General features: G+C 54.8%; 8 protein-coding genes across 8 annotated transcripts; 3 read left to right on the top strand and 5 right to left on the bottom strand.

Moving 5' to 3' along the window:
- Positions 1-26: 26 nt before the first annotated feature.
- On the bottom strand, positions 27-1371 carry CORC01_09280 (histone acetylation protein 2; the record flags this gene model as incomplete). The annotated part of the gene is made up of 3 exons (XM_022620909.1): positions 27-757; positions 814-985; positions 1114-1371. Coding segments are annotated over 3 exons (1161 nt in total), but the record flags the coding sequence as incomplete, so codon positions are not given.
- Positions 1372-1864: 493 nt separating this feature from the next.
- Positions 1865-3219, bottom strand: CORC01_09279 (uncharacterized protein; the record flags this gene model as incomplete). Its single annotated transcript, XM_022620908.1, has 2 exons — positions 1865-2746; positions 2845-3219. The coding sequence occupies 2 exons, from the start codon at positions 3217-3219 to the stop codon at positions 1865-1867; spliced, it is 1257 nt and encodes a 418-aa protein (XP_022472569.1).
- Positions 3220-4264: 1045 nt separating this feature from the next.
- CORC01_09278 (transporter sec22) lies at positions 4265-5110 on the top strand (the record flags this gene model as incomplete). Its single annotated transcript, XM_022620907.1, has 3 exons — positions 4265-4298; positions 4384-4528; positions 4642-5110. The coding sequence occupies 3 exons, from the start codon at positions 4265-4267 to the stop codon at positions 5108-5110; spliced, it is 648 nt and encodes a 215-aa protein (XP_022472568.1).
- A 496-nt stretch (positions 5111-5606) lies between these two features.
- CORC01_09277 (uncharacterized protein) lies at positions 5607-6816 on the bottom strand (the record flags this gene model as incomplete). Its single annotated transcript, XM_022620906.1, has 2 exons — positions 5607-6400; positions 6600-6816. 2 exons carry the CDS (start codon positions 6814-6816, stop codon positions 5607-5609), a joined length of 1011 nt encoding a protein of 336 aa, XP_022472567.1.
- Positions 6817-9106: 2290 nt separating this feature from the next.
- Positions 9107-11222, bottom strand: CORC01_09276 (cleft lip and palate transmembrane protein 1; the record flags this gene model as incomplete). The annotated part of the gene is made up of 3 exons (XM_022620905.1): positions 9107-10251; positions 10300-11080; positions 11157-11222. The coding sequence occupies 3 exons, from the start codon at positions 11220-11222 to the stop codon at positions 9107-9109; spliced, it is 1992 nt and encodes a 663-aa protein (XP_022472566.1).
- Positions 11223-13390: 2168 nt separating this feature from the next.
- CORC01_09275 (uncharacterized protein) lies at positions 13391-14375 on the top strand (the record flags this gene model as incomplete). Its single annotated transcript, XM_022620904.1, has 2 exons — positions 13391-13631; positions 13834-14375. 2 exons carry the CDS (start codon positions 13391-13393, stop codon positions 14373-14375), a joined length of 783 nt encoding a protein of 260 aa, XP_022472565.1.
- Positions 14376-15069: 694 nt separating this feature from the next.
- Positions 15070-16095, bottom strand: CORC01_09274 (proteasome A-type and B-type; the record flags this gene model as incomplete). Its single annotated transcript, XM_022620903.1, has 3 exons — positions 15070-15714; positions 15841-15952; positions 16058-16095. 3 exons carry the CDS (start codon positions 16093-16095, stop codon positions 15070-15072), a joined length of 795 nt encoding a protein of 264 aa, XP_022472564.1.
- Positions 16096-16853: 758 nt separating this feature from the next.
- Positions 16854-17314, top strand: CORC01_09273 (vacuolar protein sorting 55; the record flags this gene model as incomplete). The annotated part of the gene is made up of 2 exons (XM_022620902.1): positions 16854-17109; positions 17181-17314. The coding sequence occupies 2 exons, from the start codon at positions 16854-16856 to the stop codon at positions 17312-17314; spliced, it is 390 nt and encodes a 129-aa protein (XP_022472563.1).
- Between the last annotated feature and the right edge of the window lie 126 nt (positions 17315-17440).

Genomic DNA, 17440 nt, shown 5'->3' with positions numbered 1-17440 from the left:
GTCATAAGTGCGTGTTTTGAGGCCGCCTATATCTCATCCTCCTCGTCATCGAAGTCATCCTCTCTACCCATCTCATAAAGGATCCTGCCACCCTCACCAGCCCCTATATCCGTTTGGGCGTCAAAATAAGGCAGAACAATGCCTTCTCTGTCCCGCCGCTGCTTCTCCGTGAGACCCAGATTGAAGGTGCTTTCCGGCTCTTCATCCTCTTCGTGCCCTGCATCTGCCTCGCCCGAACCCTCCGGGGCAGCGAACACGGGGTGCTCCGAAAGAAGGAAAATCCTCGACCCCTTGGCAACAGCAATAGAAGCAGTGGAAGAAGCCTGTCCATTCAGAAGAGGTAGAATGACAAACTTCTCGGCCATGGCCCGTCCGCTCCGCCTCCTGACCTCCATCTCGACTACAACACCGTGGTAATCCTCCGATTTGACATCGCCCTTGAGGCCGACAAGGACGCCCTCCCGTCCCTCTCCCAGACCCCACTCGGGTTCCTGCAGACTCCTATTCCTCGCTTTCTGGCGCTCAATCTCCTGCCGCAAGCCAGACAGCCTGAGGATGGAGGTCGCCAGATGAGAGAGGACGGTCAGCGGGTGAGGCTCGTACTCGCTCACCGTACGCGGGAGGACGAGGGGTACGTCGGTGTGGTACACCGCTACTAAGGACACCGTCGGCATGATGATGCTGGAGAGGAAGCTAGGCAGAATCTGCGGCGCCGCTGTGGCGAGCTCGTTGAGAGAGTCGAGCAGCACCACTGTTTCTGTCGAGATGTGAGTCAGAGAGTCACGGTGAGGCCAAAAAGAAGAGGCCACTCACTTTGAGATGAAGGTGCACCCTTGGCTGCCGTGGGATCCATCTTTGGATAATGTGACAGTATCTCTGCTCTCAGAGCCTTAAGGTTCTTCCCGCGAGCTCTGACGACGACGTCCACATTCCGCGGGCGCTTGAGCGTCGCGAAGGAGAGCAGAATCACCTTGGCCTTTGCAACCTATATAATTCGTTAATATCCAACGTTCCAAGTGCAAACAACTGAAGAAGGATAATCTAAATAGTCCCATTCTTCTCCGGTGTACAATAGTTTCTATCTACAGAGCTGTAGTAATCAACGGCGCGTACCTTGGCTCTAGAGACGAACTCCCGTAGAACTGGCGCTGCGCTCTGCTCAAGACTGTCCAGCACCAAGGTCAAAGGGCTCGCGCCGTCCCTCAGATTGAGCAGCTTCTGGAACAGCAAGAGGCTATGCGACCGACTGTGGTTTTCCGCCGAGGGGGCCATCGTGGCTGATCCTGAAGGGGGTCCCCAAAAGCAATGCGACTTTTCGGGAGATGGGACTGCTGAGCAATGTTTAGTCTCAAAGTCTGGTCCCGCGAATTTTTTTTGTTACTCTGATTTTGTCTCGAGAAAATAGGCTGGTCTTGCTGTTTTCTCAGCAAGGGTAGGCTGCTTGGAACAGGCAGTAAGACGACTGAAAGTAAAGATTGCAAACGTAAGATTTCTGTGGTTGACGCTTTTCGCCCACTCTATTTTGGGTTTCTCGGTGATGTGGGGCACTGACCGAGACTACTACCATCGGGCGTCAACAACAGCAACTTTCACCGAAGCCGACACCAAGTCTTCCATCACGATCATGGATCTACTCTTGAAATTGGGGGTTTAATTGCGTGGGTCGCGTTTCCATATCCCGCGGCTATCGGGTCTCTGCAAAGAAACGCTCTTTCCCCCTCCAGTCGACAATCCAGAAGATCCTGCGTCGCTCAACAGATAGGTATCATCCCCAATATGCCCCAATTCCGGTCCTACTCGTGAATCATGATTCGTGATGCTGTATTTGGAGGAAATCCTTTCATAATGAACCCTTAATCGGCCCTTATGGTCGCTGCTCTGGCGCACTCACGTCCTCTTGAACGTCGCCAGCACGAAGATCCTCTTCGAGGACGGGCTTTTGTTCGTCTCCTTCCATAATTGCCTGTTCGTTTTCTTTTCGCTTCTCTGTCTGTAAGCCTGAACCGTGAAGATCGGTCTTTGGGCATGGGTTCTCAGGAGCAACGCATCCAAGCGGCACCTGAGAGGATTCGGGCATAGCAGACGCCAGATCTACAGGGGAGATCTCGGGAGTAGGCGTACCAAGCTTCACCGACACGGTGTCTTCAGGAATAGGAGACCCAAGCTTGACACCCGATAGGTCCTCGGCCTCAATGACCTTTGCCATGCCAACGTCATTCTTCGCGTCCGCGGTAGCTGTGACGTCCTCAACTGTAGCCGTCTGTTTCATCTCCTCCGCCTGGTTGATGACACTTCCCTCCGCCTGAGCCTGATCAATGACCTCATCCTCCTCCTCGTTTGTGGACTCCTCCTTCTGCTTGACGGGGGCCTCCTTCACTGTCGCAAGCGCAGCGGAATCCGGCATTTCGCCACTCCTGTTCGGCCTGAAACCCTCTGGCAACTCGCACGACCACTCATCCTCGAATTTTTGCGCAACATAGCCGTCAAAGTCGCCCGCCCGTCGCCGCTCGCGCGCGCCCCACGCCTGCTCAAGCCACTCCGGGTCGTGCTTCCCCAGTGCAATGTTGTCGGCGTACGTGGCACAGTCGTGACGGAAGTTGTTGTCGTTGCGAAGGGCATCAAAGTCCGGACGGGCGTCGTCGGTGCCGGCGTCGAGGATGCGCGTGCCAACGGGAAGGAGGCCGACGATCTCGGCGCGCTCACCTTTGGTGAGTATGTCCCACGCCGCTGGCTGGCAGAGCATCGCCTAGAAGGATGGCGGTAGGTTAGCGCACTTGAGTCGAATGGAGAAAGCCTGAAGTGATGTGACATCATCCTTTTCAAGCTGCGGCTGGATTTACTCACTCGTAAATCGGCGCTGGCGAGCGGCGACTTTGGATCCGTCAGGAGCTTCTGCGTAGTCCATTTCGGGACCTTCTTGGGCACAACTCTGGTAGGCGGCTTTCTCTTGAGCACCCTCGGTGGGGAAGGCATGAGGGGCTTGGGCTTGTTCGAGTTGCGCGCCGAACGTCGCGTCATGTTGGGCAATTGTGCGCCGGTGGGTGGTGATCCCAGATCGTCCCAGTCGTCGAGTGAGTTGACAGTCTTTAAGGGGGGGTTTTCCTTGGCCTTCTGTGAGCGTTTCTCGTAGTCTGAGCTGTACGAGGGTGGAGGGGAGAGGTCAGAGAAGGAAGAGGATGAGGAGGGACAGGAGGAGCAGGGAACGCAGGCGTCTGCCATTTCTGTATCTGGTGATGCGACTCCCATCATGGGTGGGTGGCGGGGCGAATGGAGGACGTTTGCCAGTTCACGTTTACAGTGTCCATGGGTTGGGTTCTGGACCGGAAATTAGCTAAAGGAATTCAAAGAACCTTGCTAGAGAATGTGTAGCATCTAGAAGGTACGTGTCCCAGATTGGCAGTATAAGATAGGAAGGACCTTCTTTGCTCAAATAGCTCTTTCCCAGAGACACAAAGCGAGAACTTACAAACGGAACTCTAAGTCAAAATTAAAGACGGAATTTCAAACAACCCAACAAATGAGGCATCCAAGTTCTATTCATTTGAGTCTCATGAGAAGGATTAGGTAGTTCCTGACAAAAAATCGCGGAATAGGTGTACAGCGCAATGTCTCAACGAACCTACGCTCCCACACCACACCTCCCTAAAAATGTGTAAGTGAGTGAGGTGGTTTGAAGAACTCACCAGAGCTCTGAGTGAATTGAGGTGGTCTCCATAAAGTACGGATAACACACTGGGTAAAACAAGGCTGGGATGGCCCGAGCCACGAGCGCCACATACCAAAACGCAGGGGTAACACTCCCGCGCAAGCCCCCCAATTGGCCAGTGGTGACAACCCATGGTGTCATCTTCAACCCCATTATGTGGAGAGCTCCCGTCCCTACAGGACCTATTGTCGACGGCGATCGAGGGTTTTGATTTACTTGCTAGGTAGCAAAAAAGCGACCCCTGGCTCGGAAAAAGGGACACAACAACGAACACCTCGAGGATACTTAAACACAGTACCCGTGACTTGATCAACCAGTCGGAGATACCTTAACTTTCAAATACAACCTCTTGTCAGCTCGCGCATCCGGATACACTCGGGATTGGCAACGAGCCGTCTCAGAGGACACGTCGATACAACACCAAACCAGCCGGCGATAGCTACTATAACCCACCTTTTCTGCGAGTGACAACAAAGGAGGCCAGGAGCAACAATCGCCCTCACCACCTCGACTTCATACGTTTTCCTCCCGAGACGCCACACAAAACCACAAGACACAATGATTCGCTCAACTCAAATAGCAAGGCTCGACGGTACGCGCGCGCTCTCTCTCTCTCTCTCTCATCCCGGGCATGTCCCATACAAAAAGCCCCCCTCAACTAACACCGCAGCTCCTAGGCCTCATGCTCTGCGCCTCCGTCGACGACGAGCAACAAGAAGCAGCCGTCTCCGAAGTCAAGTCGCAAATCAAGCAAGTCCTGCGAAAGCTCACCCGCAACTCGGAACCCCAAGCGAGCATCGAAAGCGGCGCCTACAACCTAAAGTCCGTCCACCACCCCCTTCCCCTATACACCGACCGAAAACCCAATAGAAAAGAGAGAAAAGAGACAAGAGGAAATCCGATCGTTTTTGCTAACCTTTGCTCTGCGAAACCAGCTACTTTATGGACTCGGACATCACCTTCATCTGCATAACAGACAAATCCTACCCCCGCAAGCTGGCCTTCACCTACCTCTCCGACCTCGCCCGCGAATTCACAACAACCTACCAAGTCTCCCAGCTGCACTCTCCCTCCCTCCGCCCCTACGCCTTCATGGAGTTCGACACCTTCATCTCCCGCACAAAGTCCACCTACTCGGACGCCCGCGCCTCCCAAAACCTCGACAAGCTCAACGACGAGCTGCGCGATGTCACCAAGGTCATGACCAAGAATATTGAGGACCTGCTCTACCGCGGCGACTCCCTCGAGCGCATGGGCGAGCTGAGCTCCCGCCTGCGCGACGACAGCAAGAAGTACAGGCGCGCCGCTGTCAGGATCAACTGGGAACTGCTGCTGAAGCAGTACGGCCCGCTGGGCGCGCTGGGTTTCATCGTTATCGTCTTCTTTTGGTGGCGTTTCTTCTGAGAGGGTCGATCTCTTTGGCGGTGCGTGGGGGACAAGGGACGGACCCTCTTGGGGGAGCCTTCGCCCTGGGGTGGGCAGAGGTTCCACGGCAATGGGCGTTATTATATTGGCGAGTGTACATCTCTCTCAGTTCATGTATATCAATCAAATTACGGTACGGACTTCTCAGGCGGGCGCAGGAGAAGACGGAGAGGAGCAACAAACCAAAGAATTGGGTTTCGAGTCTTATTGTGGAATGCGATCTAGCACTACCTGACTGTGGTATCTCTGTTGCTGCATGAATCTAGTCTTGCTAGTGATGAGGGCAATCTCAGCTCTCATAAAATAGCCGTCTGTCGTCGAATAAAATGATAATTCCATGCGTCGTAGGTACGGAAGAACAATATCCGCCCCCTGTGGAAGCCCCCAACGCCTCGCCATTGATAAGACCACGCGCTTTGAATATATGTACATGAATGAACCGCCACCAATAAACATCATTTTCGAATTAATGGTGTCACATCACCAAGCAATCCTTGGCTGCCTTGGGCAAGGGGACAGCGGGTATCGACGCCACCGTATGTTCCCACTCCAAGTGTTCTTGGAAGGCCTGCAGATCATCAAATCCGGACTCGTCCTGGGCATTCCGCATCTCGTCGTCGCTGTCCCCGCCTGCCTCGGTATACGGCGCCTCGTCGCAAAAAGGGCATAGGAGTCGGGCTACCCAGTCTCCCTGATACGGTGCCATGTGGTTCGCTATCGCCAGAGGCGCAAAAACGACCGTCTTCTCCTCTCGTCGCTTGCCTGCTGTGAAGCCGGTCGCCTGCCAGTGTGGCATCTGGGTTGTCGGTGAAATGGGCGGTACTGGGCGCGTGCTGGATTCCTCGGCCGTGCGTAATGATGGCATGCTCTCCAGGTCTTCCCACACCAGATGGCCATCGCAAAAGTCGCACACGAATGCAATACCTCCATCACCAAACCGTTCGAATTTGCCAGTCGTGTTGCATGCCACTACCTCTTCCACGTGTCGTCGGTGGTGCTCCTCCTCGGAGGTAGCAGGTTGGTTCTGCCATTCACGCTGTTTTCTGTGAACGAGAAAGGCGCCCAGACACCTTGCTGAGGCCTCTTGCTCTGCCGCAAATATCCTCCCAGCCGCTCGGCATTGTGCGCGGTGCAGCTCGCGGCGCAGTTGCGTCGTTTCTCTTGCCCATACTGGGTTGATTGGCCCGCCTGTCCTCGCCCAGTCTTTGAAGTTCTCGATATGATGCTCGATTTTGGACTGTAAAGCTCGTAATTCGGCAATTGACGGAGCTTCAGTACAAACAGTTAGCAAGGATTCGTGGTTAGTTGTGCGTGACGCGAGCTAGCATGAAGCGAGATTTGGCGGGGAGGCGGCTGACAATCGCAGAGGCCTCCCTCCGCTATACCGCGGGGGTCTGTAGAGCCTCGATCAAGCTTCCTCGGAAGCGCAGAGCAATGGAAAACGGTGTAAGTGCGCTTGTGGACTCACGTTTGCGGTCGTTCATATAATAGCGCTGTCCGTTGACGAGCACAGAGAGCTCCTGGAAGTCCTTCTTGGCATCGTTGAGGGTATCCTCCAGCAGGCGCAATTGTTCGTGCTCGTCAGGTCCCCATTGGCGCTTATCGGCGAACCTTAAGATACGCAGGCCATCACTGACGAGTGTCGCAATGGCAGCCAGAAGGGACCCGACGGTAGGGCTGCTCATGATTCGGCAAGCCCTACGTTTCCCTCGAAAGCTTCCTTTTCGAAGGAATCGTCGAGGGGATCAGGAGAGTGTTTCTCGGCGGTCGACACACGACAATGGGATCGAGGGGTAGTCGGTTTGCCGCGGTGCGGTGCGGCGCGCGCCCCAATGATAAATGGGCGTTGAGCGCCCCCTTTGGCTTTGGGCCCTTTGGGGGGTAAAATATCCCGACCGGGGGATCAGGGGACAGCGTTGTGAATGACGGACGGCGGGCGCAGGCACGCGGGCGGCACGGCCACACCTTCCCAACAGGTTTTGTAGGTTACGTTTCCCCTAGAGTAGGCGTTGGCTCCCTCCCCTTGAAGCGACGGGGTGCCGGGGATGACCCTATTTGGGATGATGAGAAACGTCAGGTACGTGTTGTGGAACTCCACTGCGTACGACGCAGCGTGGACCTCGAATCCCCGTCGATTGAACGGACGGTCCGGAGCTCTGCTTGGCGGGTGCGTTCGCTGTGGTTCGGCGACCTCTGCCTGTGCCTGTGTGCCTGTGCTTGTGCTCTCGCTCTCTGATACGTGCTAGGCGGGCTTCAAAGTAAATTTCCTGAGGTGGTTGCTGGAGAACCCTATGCGGCCGTCCGTATGTCATGACCGGAGCGGACGCATGGGACGAACTTGGAGTGATGGACGGGGGAACCCGGGCATGTGGCAAACAGAGGGACCGACAAGATGGTGAAGGAAGGGAAGTGTAGGTAGGTATGTGGAAGGAAAGGTTTAGGGAAAATAAAAGGTACGAGACGGAGACACAGAGTTCAGAATGAGACTGGGGAGTTTGAGAAAGATTGCGTTCGGTTGTTATTTTTCCCTGGTCGGTCCTGGTGCGTTTGGTCAACCACCTGGCTGGCCGATGGAACGGACTGGATCCAATCCTCCTCTGCGGCTGTCAAAGACAGAGAGAGTCGAGGGAACTTTAGGTTTTGAGGTGCCTCTGAGAGTGGATGTTCAGGTCAGCCATGACTGCTTTGGGCAACTTGAATTCTTCGTATTGTCGATGACATTTTGTAGGTCCCAACTGGGGGCCCAAAGGGCTAGGGGGGGGGGGGGGGCTTTTTTCCTTCCCCAACCCATTCCTCTTCCATGAAAACCCCCCCAAACCCCCTTTATTTTACCAAAAAAACACCATCCGCCCCCCCCGTCCCCCTTCCCTTCAAATCATTCATCTTCCATGAAACCACCACCAAACCACGTTCATTTTAGCAAATAGACACTATGCGCTCGCCTCGTCTCCATTCCATTCAAATTCTCCATTGCGTGGGTAAGACCCGATCAACCGAGTTCAAGGAGAGGCCAAGAGCCATTTCTCACTGCTCAGGAACGGCGGCAATCACTCTGAACTATTTCCGGTATACAGATCCCGCAATACTCCACCTGTTGACGAAAGACCGACACTAAAAGGTCTCCATGGTCCATAAGTAAGGTAGGGGGAGCAGTGGGAGGAGCTCCGGATACCTAGGTACCTTGCGTGCTGACCTTGCCTAAACGTGCTTAATTACCGCGGTACCTTGGGTGAAGAACAAGAGCAAGCAGAACGTGGAGCTGGCACGTCCTAGCACCAAAACACCACCGTTGGAGGGGACCTGGCGTCATCACCTTCCAGGTTCCGCAACGGGACACTCTGATAGGCGCGGCGACATACGAGCTTGTCTCTGCCCTACCAGGCACGGGGCTCCGATAGCTGCGAGCCCCCGGCAAGCGACTCTTCTGCTGGGGTCCCTGCTTGGTAGGGGGACTGTCGCGTCTCTCCACGGCATCTTTAGCCGCGAAGCGACGTTCATGAGAGTTTTCATGCCATGAAGGGAGCAATTCTATTACCTAGGCAATAACCGACCTGTCCGGTGGGATATTATACTAATGTATCTGTTGGAGATTTTCTGCCTAGAGATTGATTGGATTGTCCGATCTCCCTGTACACAGACATGCGGAGCCCCCTTTTCAGCCGAATCAGCTGAACATTACCTATATTGTTGCTTTTCCTCAACACTTTCTTAGTCGTCTCGTCGTTTGTCCAAGCGTGCATATGGTAGTTATGCTTCTGCAGCTGAGATGCACCATGCGCGAGATATGTGACTTGCGACGAGACTGGACTTGATTGCGTCCGTAGACGTATGTTCTCGATTAAGGTAGCTATGTGAGACGGCTACATGTCCCTTATCACATAGTCGCCAAGATCTCCTGCCTGATGCCTGGACCCAGGTCTGATGTACACGATGTTGGCCACACTCTCTTCCTCTGCCGTGCAGCATGTATGGTGTTTACTTTCTCTTCTTTGCCTTGCCGCTGTCAGCCCCCGTGGCTTTAACCGTCAATTGCTTCACCTTCTCGACAGTGGGATCGCTCTCGAGCAGCTCCTTGGCCTTGGCCTTGGCAGCGCCATCCTCTTCTTCATCCTCGCCACCCTGGCCGTACTCGTTGACACGAGTGTAGTCGATTCTGTACGCCCAGCGTTGGTAGAGGTAGATGAAGAAGATGATGTCGTCACGGAAAGTGGACAGGCGGTGGAGGAATGGCATTTTGATGGTGAATGCGAATAGATCGTCGATGAATGTGTTGAGGAACTTGTAGATCATGGCCTTGCCAGGCATGTGGGCAACGCTCTTGAGCCGGTAGTTGATATAGAGCGAAGGAACCATCATGAGGAAGCCATAAGCATAAACCGACCCGACAAGTGTGGCGATGATGTACGAGTACCAAGACTTGTGCGTCTCATATACCAGCGAGTATATGGCGTAGCCGATGAGCAGAGGCACACCAGCGATGTACATGTACTTGAAGGCAATCTCATCGTACTCCTTGGTCTTTTCCTCCGTCTCACTGAGCTTGTGCTTGTCCTCGACGACGATGGCAAATGGCAGCCATGAGCCTGGTGGTGCAGCCTTGATTGCAACATTGACAATGGTGGTAATCTTCCATAGCTCAATGACAATACCAATTCCCTGGCCACCTAGAATCATCCAGCTGGTATTTTGCGAGTTGTCGATGAGGTAAAGCAGAATGACGGACTGCATGAACACGTTCGCCAGGATGGAACGAACCGAAATACCGACATTATCCTTCTTCTTGCGGTAGTGCGCAATATCGGAACCGAAGGCGAGCGTCTCCAGGATCATGTGCGCAATGCTGACAATGATGGTAATACCGAGGAGAATCGGGTTCGTGTCACCAAATATTTCCTTGACCATCTCAATCTCAGAGCCGTCACCGCCACCGGGTAGAGATCCCCCGTAAGCAGCCTGACGTGCCGACTCCTTCGCACTGGCCTCAATCGCGGCCATGGTGTTGAATTGCCACGAACGCATGTTGTTCAGGTCAATGTGCAGAGGAACAGACGTCACTGTGTCGTTGAGTAGGATCATTTGACTCTTGAGCTGCCAAAAGGTGTTGACAAACAGGATAGGGTCTATAATAATTAGATTTACCTTCAATAATAACATGGAGGGTCACTTACAATACCACGAATGCTGACCGGAGCCATCTCTGGCACCAGTCGGCTCAATGTGGAGGAACTGGCGAATCGCGGGATGGGTCTGGCGGTAGTCGAGCACTCCAGTGTTGGGAATGATGGAGAAGCTGGCATTCGGGTGGTAGTAGCTGGCAATGATGGGACCGCTGTCCTGCTCCTCGGCCACTTCTTCCACCTCCTGCTCGGCCTTGCCCTCCAGGAGCGATCTGGTCTTGAACTCCTTCTTCTTGGGGATGTACTGGGTGAGAGGGAATGCAAAGTAGTAGGCAGAAGCTGGGTCGTAGGTCTCCACATGAGGATCAGGCTGGCTTCCGGGGAGTGAGACGTAGAAGTGTCCCCAAAGAGTGCCGTTGTTCTGCACAGAGGGTGGCACGTCGATGGTGGTATCGATGGAGCGTTTTTCGCTGTAGTTGCCAATCTTGAATTTCTCTTCCTTCAGAACAACCTTTTCCGGGGGCGTTTGTGACAACGGGATCGGAACAAAGGTGTCGGACAGGGTGACAGTTACGTCGATGTAGCTATCCATGGGCCATATCGGTGCCAGCTTGCGCGGGATCTGGCTCCAAGTCGCCCCCTCGTCCAATTCCTTGGGGCGGAGCAGGTACGGCGGGATGTCCTCGGTATTCGCGGGTACGTTGATGACCTTGCCGTCAGAATCCTTCACCTGGGTACCGGACTGCGTCTTCTGGAACATGTTGTTCATGAGCATGTTCATGCCAAAGTACAACGATCCTCCAAGCAGCAGCTTTTGCATCAAGCTTATGCCCTGCACAATCGCTATGTCAGTTGAGGTCTCTTGGTGCGAAGCGCGGTGGGCGGTGGGTGGAGGGCAATATACTTACGCCTTGTTCTTGCTGCTGGGTGGCAGGGCGAGCACCAGCGGCGGCTGGCGCATTGGATTGGGACATCTTGCACAATGCGCGACAATGTTTTGGGAGAGTGTTGAGAAACGCGAACTTGCGGAGGACAGATCGCGTGCTCGTGGGAATGGTGCGGGGACGTCGCACGACGGACTCGGCTACCGATGGCGTTGAACAGCTCGGCTACTGATTGTCGCAAGAGGGTAACTCGTCAAGTAGGATGACGAGCGAAACCGTGTCCTTCTCCGGCGCGGATACCGAGGATGTCAGCGATATCGGTTGCTGAAGGAGTGAAGTCGGAAAGTCTTTACGGATATCGACCTGGCCACGGAAAGCACCGCAAAAGTTGAGCACTGGACCCTGGAGGCTGGGGAGCGGGCGGGACGAATTGCGTGCTGTTCGGGCGAATCAACGGCCGAGGCGCCGCCACGATCCCAGTACAATGGCGCAGAGGGCTTGGGAGGAGACAGGGGCTCAAGACGCTGAAAGGGCTCAATTAATAGCTGCTGGAAGTGCATTCTCGATGCTGGATGCACCTGCCAGAGAGGCATTGAATCTCCGTACTCCATTACCCCATCTGCGTTCTTGCTTGACTGGGAAGCAAGGGTCGGTTGGGTTCCATTAACAACCTGGCAGATGTTTTGTACATCGAGTCATCCATCATCTTGCCAACCAACGTACAAAGGAAGAGCCAGCCCAATCGACGTCGAACACGGCCTCCCGTGGCCCATTCCGTCCATTCGTCAGCGGCACATTGCACACGCGGGTAGCCGTCGTTCGTCATACCGGCATACGCGACGGGTCCTCGAATCGAAAGACACTCGTTCGCACTGCGTCATGGTGTCCTCCGTGTCTCTACAATGCTCGGCTCTTCGCTAATTTGGACGCCGGTTACATTTACTAAGACGTCTGGAAGCTCCCGTTCTTATCATGACCCGAATACCCTATCGTTGCGGCGGCTCCTGAGTAAGGTACCGATCGACATTGCGGGCCTTTCTGGTCTGCTTCATCCGGCTCCGGATGGATATCCTAATGTGACGCCCCAGCCAAGCCCGGCAGCTTCAGAGTCTTCGAGGTCGAATAACGCGCTCCATTGGACTCAGACCTCGCCTCCGACATGTCACCTGGACACTTCGTTACAAGTTGACAAACCCAACACGCAGGCAAACTGGGGTGCACCCAAACCCATCAGGTCTCGGGAACTATTGATCCAGTCGAGTTCAATAGAGTCGATGGAAAGTGTCCAGACTTCCACAAAGGCACCTCTGACTATTCTGTACTAGCTCAGGTCCCGGATCCGTCTTCTCGTTCTCCTGTCACCGTCCCAAGTCCACGTCCATGTCAACCACCGTCACCCGACCCCGTTCCTCGTCTCTGGTTAAGCAGCCAGCGAGGGGGGCTGTCTGGAGTCTGCTTTGCTTTTCCTCCGCAGCTGGGATACTGCGCATCGACTAAGCGTACACTACTGTACCGGCACTGGAGCCACAGATCCCCGAGCGAACCCTTTGAAGCCATTGACTGTCCCAGCTGCTACGCTAATCCCAGAGCTTCGGCCCGTCGCCATGCGCCGTGGCGGTAACTGACATCTCGTTGTCTCATTCCCATCTGTGCTTCCTCTCGCCTCGTCCAATCTTTCTTTTCTTTTTCTTTCTTATTGCCCTTCAGGTGGTTGCCAGGATAATTGATACACCAACTCGCCAACAACACACTTGTCCACTTGCCCTGAGCTCATCCCAACCAACAAGACAAACTCGCTTCCCTTTTTGGACCGTTCGAGGGACGTATATAACAGGGCTGCTTTTCACCGCCATCTGTCTATTCCTCCGACTCTCAGTTTTTCTCTTGGGCTCTTCTTCTCTGGACTTTTTTGGGGATTTTTGCTCTTCTTGCTCTTTACTTGAAGTCCAATTCCAGAACCTTGAGAAAATACCGCAGAAAAGCGGCGTCCTCCGGGTACTTTCTTTCCGTTGTGACTCTTGTCTCTTCGCCGGAACGGAACCTCATACTATCTTTCCCCACAAATTCTCCGCCATCTTGGCCTCCAACAACTGCACATCTTAGTCTTAAGATCGAGTACCATCCCACTCGTAAGCTATTCTAACAGCTCCTTCCTTCCTCCCAAAAATTAAGGTTTAAATCAAAGAACCCTTCTATTCGTGGAGTTTCCGTTGGAGAAACTTTCTTTCTATCACAAATCAAGCAAGTAGCAAACTACCATGCAGTCCGGCGGCCCTTCTCCCTTGCCATCATTCCCGGCATCCCGGGATGGCACGCCTGGTGGTAATGGCATCAGCACCAACGGCACCACGAATGGTAACACCAACGGTACCACAAATGGCGTGCAGAAGAGGACCAAGATCTGTGTCTACTGCGGCGCCTCCCCCGGTTTCAAACCTCAGCACATGGAAGCCGCTCGCGAGCTGGCAAGGATCATGGCAGAGAATAACATTGATCTAGGTGAGTCACTGTTCTCTCACTTCTCATCTCATACAAGTCTTTCGACTCCCGTCACCGCCCACGGATATGGGCAGCGATAAAGTCTCAGTCACTGCATCAATGACAACATGTGGCGCAACCCTTCTCAGACAAGATGAAACATGGAGAGATAAAACCACAAGCAAACACTCTCTAGCTCAAGGTTGACTAACAAACGTCTCAGTCTATGGCGGTGGAACCGTCGGTCTGATGGGCGAGGTGGCGAAGTCCCTCGTCGCCCTCGCCGGCCCAGACTCGGTCCATGGCATCATCCCCGAGGCCCTCGTCAAGTACGAACGCGACGGCACCTACGGCACCATCAACAAGGACAACATGTATGTCCCCGACGAGACCGTCTACGGTCGCACCACTGTCGTCAAGGACATGCACACCCGCAAGCAGATGATGGCCAAGGAGGTCTTCGCCGGCGGTCCCGGCAGCGGCTTCGTCGCCCTTCCCGGCGGCTACGGCACCATCGAGGAGGTCCTCGAGACGGCCACCTGGAACCAGCTGGGCATCCACGATAAGGGCATCTGCCTCCTCAACATCAACGGCTTCTACGACGGCATCCTAGAGTGGGTGAACAAGAGCGTCGAGGAGGGCTTCATCAAGGCCGCCAACGCCGACATCCTCGTCACCGCCACCACCCCCGAGGGCGCCATCACGGCCCTCAGAGATTACCAAGTCTCGGCGGCCACTTTCAAGCTCGACTGGACCAACTCCTAAGTGAGAGGCAACCCAACGGCAATCTATCTAGGAAACCGACCTTGTTGAGTGAAACATGCAGGAACCAGGGACGGAGAGACAGTGGCGACGGTCGAGTTTGTGCAATGTAAAAGCGGATGTGTACCGGAGTCTTGGCGCCCTTCGTGTTTCCCAATCTCTTTGCATTCAGGCTCAGTAGGTAGTCGGTAGTCGGGTTGGATAAAAAGAAGCGAGCGAGGGATCAACAGTCTTCCTGCTTTCAATCGTTGGTGACACACGGGATAAGACATTCGAAGGAAGGAGGAGACGGGGGAATCGGTCGGTTATCTATCATGTCATATTGGTGCTGGCTGCACGTATTGTAGTTTTGATAGACCTTCATGAGTTACACAACCAAGAAAGCAAACCGGCATCTTCAGGTACCTGTCTCAGCCTCGAGTCACCAGCAAGCACATTGATTGCACGTCTTCTTGTTGTCTCTTGAATCATCGGATGCAGCTCGTTCTTGGGCTGTCGAATCTCCTTTTTGTAGTGTATTGGTACAAGTCTAAACGGGCCGGCTCCGTGCGTCCAGGTACGGTGCGTTCCTTCCCACAGTCGGACCCAATCAGCCAAACCCCGGGTGGGAGGGTGTTTGGTGACAATCCGACCTAGACCAACGCAACGTAGAATTCCATCCGCGCCTCTATCCTTAGGTTTGCAATTCTGGCAGTGCTTAGCCGTCAACCTCCATACCCTCACCGCCTTCCTCGCCACCGCCCTGACCCTCGCTGGCCGCGACGCTGTCGAGCCACTCCTTGACGTCCTGGCCGTCGTACAGCTTGAACGGCTGGACTGTCTTCACGCCGTCCTTCTCAGTGTATCCGACAACACCGACACTGGTGTTTTCCACCGTCAGCTCGCGGTCCTGGACCAGACTCTCCTTGAGGGCCTTGAGGCCGTGTTGTACGAGCTCCTCGCGGGAGCACGTCTCAAAGGCGTCAATATTGCGCTCGAGGTAGGTGCGGGCCATCTGGCTGCGGGCGCCAATGGCGAAGGCGACCATCTCTTCCGTCATACCGCTGGGCTGGAACTCAAAGAGGTGGGGGCCGCGCTCGTCGACGCCCGCGACGAGGAGACCGACGCCGTAGGGCCGCTTGCCGTAGACCTGGGTGTTGATCTGGGCCTTTTCGCCAATCATGTCGACGAGGGTGCGGAGGGGCATCGAGCGGCCGTACGTCATGCGGTGGCCGAGGCACTGCTGCTTCATAAAGTTGGAGAGGACGCGGGCGTCCGAGGTGAGGCCTGCAATGGCGATGCCGGAGTGCTCGTCGACGGTGAAGATCTTCTTTTGGTACGAGGACAGCTCCTCGGCGTTGCGCTGTCGGGGAGGAATGACATGTTAGTTTCGTGCGCTTCATGGTAAAGGCCCGCGAGTTTCGATTGATGAGTGGTTGTGGAGGGTAAAGCAAGAGGGAGGGATCCCAGGTTTCGGCAAACGTCGTACCTTGATTGCGACTAGGACGGCGTGTGTTTTGCTGGCAATGCCCACTACCACGGAGCCCTGCTTCACTGCTTCGGCTGCATACTCGATCTGAAATATCCGGCCCTGCGGCGAGCTGCGAGGCGTTAAAGGTCAGCTCTCTGTCATGGCATGTGCCTTGTCCACGACCAAACCGGAGAGGCTGGAAGGGGAGGCTGAAGAAGCGGGCCAAAGAGCTTACAATGTCACCGAGTCGTTGTCGTAATTGTTTCTGAACATGGCGGGCGTGGGGGGTGATTCGTAGCTTCGTTAGGCAGTTCGGTGGTTCCTGGGAACGGGAGGAACTTCGAGTATTCGTGTAGCGGGTCGGTGTGGTTTAGAGGGACGGGAGGGAGAGAAACGATCGCGGGGTGCTTTTCGTGGTTGTTGGGCGAGCAGTCGGTGATGGGAGAGCGAGAGCTTGGTGGATAATAAAGCGTCCCTCCCGCACGCCAGGCCCAGCTCAAGGCAGGTCGAGCTTTCGTAGCACTCTCTCAGCCTGGAGCCAGGGTGCGAGGTGCTCCGTGCATCTCTCTGGGTAAGGTACGTACACCATTCCTGACCCCATACCTGACCTCACTTACAGCCGGGGTCTTTCCGAGCGGAGACATTCTCCTACCACTTGCGGGTTCTCATTGGAGGCTGCCCGGCTGCTGGAACAAGGTTGTGCCGTGCGCTGACGACGGTCTTCGTGCGTCAGGCCTAGACCCGCCATAGCATCGAAGCTCAGCCTGCCAGCCTAGCCGCGGACTGCCATACGACCGACACGACCGATCCATCAACCACCACCACCACCACGAAGCTCTCCCACGACCATTCAACAGACGACCCCAATTCAAAAGACAAACGCCCCTAAAATTTCCCAACCGACCTCCCCTCAATACCCCCAAGGAACGACTTGCAGCCCCGGCGGGGCCCTTTACACCCAGCTCCGACGTCGATACCCGTCCGAAACAAGGAAACCAGAAAGCACACAGCCCACCTTTCAACAATCCACGATGCCGACCGCTGGGCTCAAGACCATCATCGCCCTCTCCTTCGTTCTCGCCGTCGGATTCCTCCTCGTCATTCTTTCCTGCGCCCTCTGGAAGGTCTACTACCCGCTCCTCGTCGTCGCCACCTACGTGCTGGCCCCGATCCCCAACTGGGTCTGCTCGCGATGCACCAACCCTGATGACTTTGGCGAGGGTTCCGGCTCAGCCGTGCTGGACCTCGGCCGCTTCTGCACCGGTTTCATGGTGGTAATGGGAATTGGTGAGCTTTTATTTGCCTGTCTTGTTTGTTCATTGAGAGATTGTATTGTTAACCACACTCTTCTACCGCAGCCCTGCCAGTCGTTCTCGCCCACGCCGATCTCATCCAGGTCGAGGCAATGGTCATGTCGATAATCGGTGGTCTCCTCATTTATGGAACCATCATCAGCTTCGGCATGTTCTTTCAGGAGGAGCAGGATTTCTGACTAAGATCGGGAGAAACGACTCAGGACATATGACGGCATGAGTAAGTAGGCGAAGCAGTGATTGGGCATTCGCATCTCAACCAGATTGGCGGCAGACGTGTACAGTATGACGAGACGAGGTCGGAA

The sequence above is a fragment of the Colletotrichum orchidophilum genome (assembly GCF_001831195.1).
Source record: "Colletotrichum orchidophilum strain IMI 309357 chromosome Unknown Scaffold_83.1, whole genome shotgun sequence".
In the NCBI taxonomy this organism is placed as follows: Eukaryota; Fungi; Ascomycota; class Sordariomycetes; order Glomerellales; family Glomerellaceae; genus Colletotrichum; species Colletotrichum orchidophilum.
Note: the sequence above shows the minus strand (reverse complement) of the source record. Positions and strands in the feature narration are given on the sequence as shown.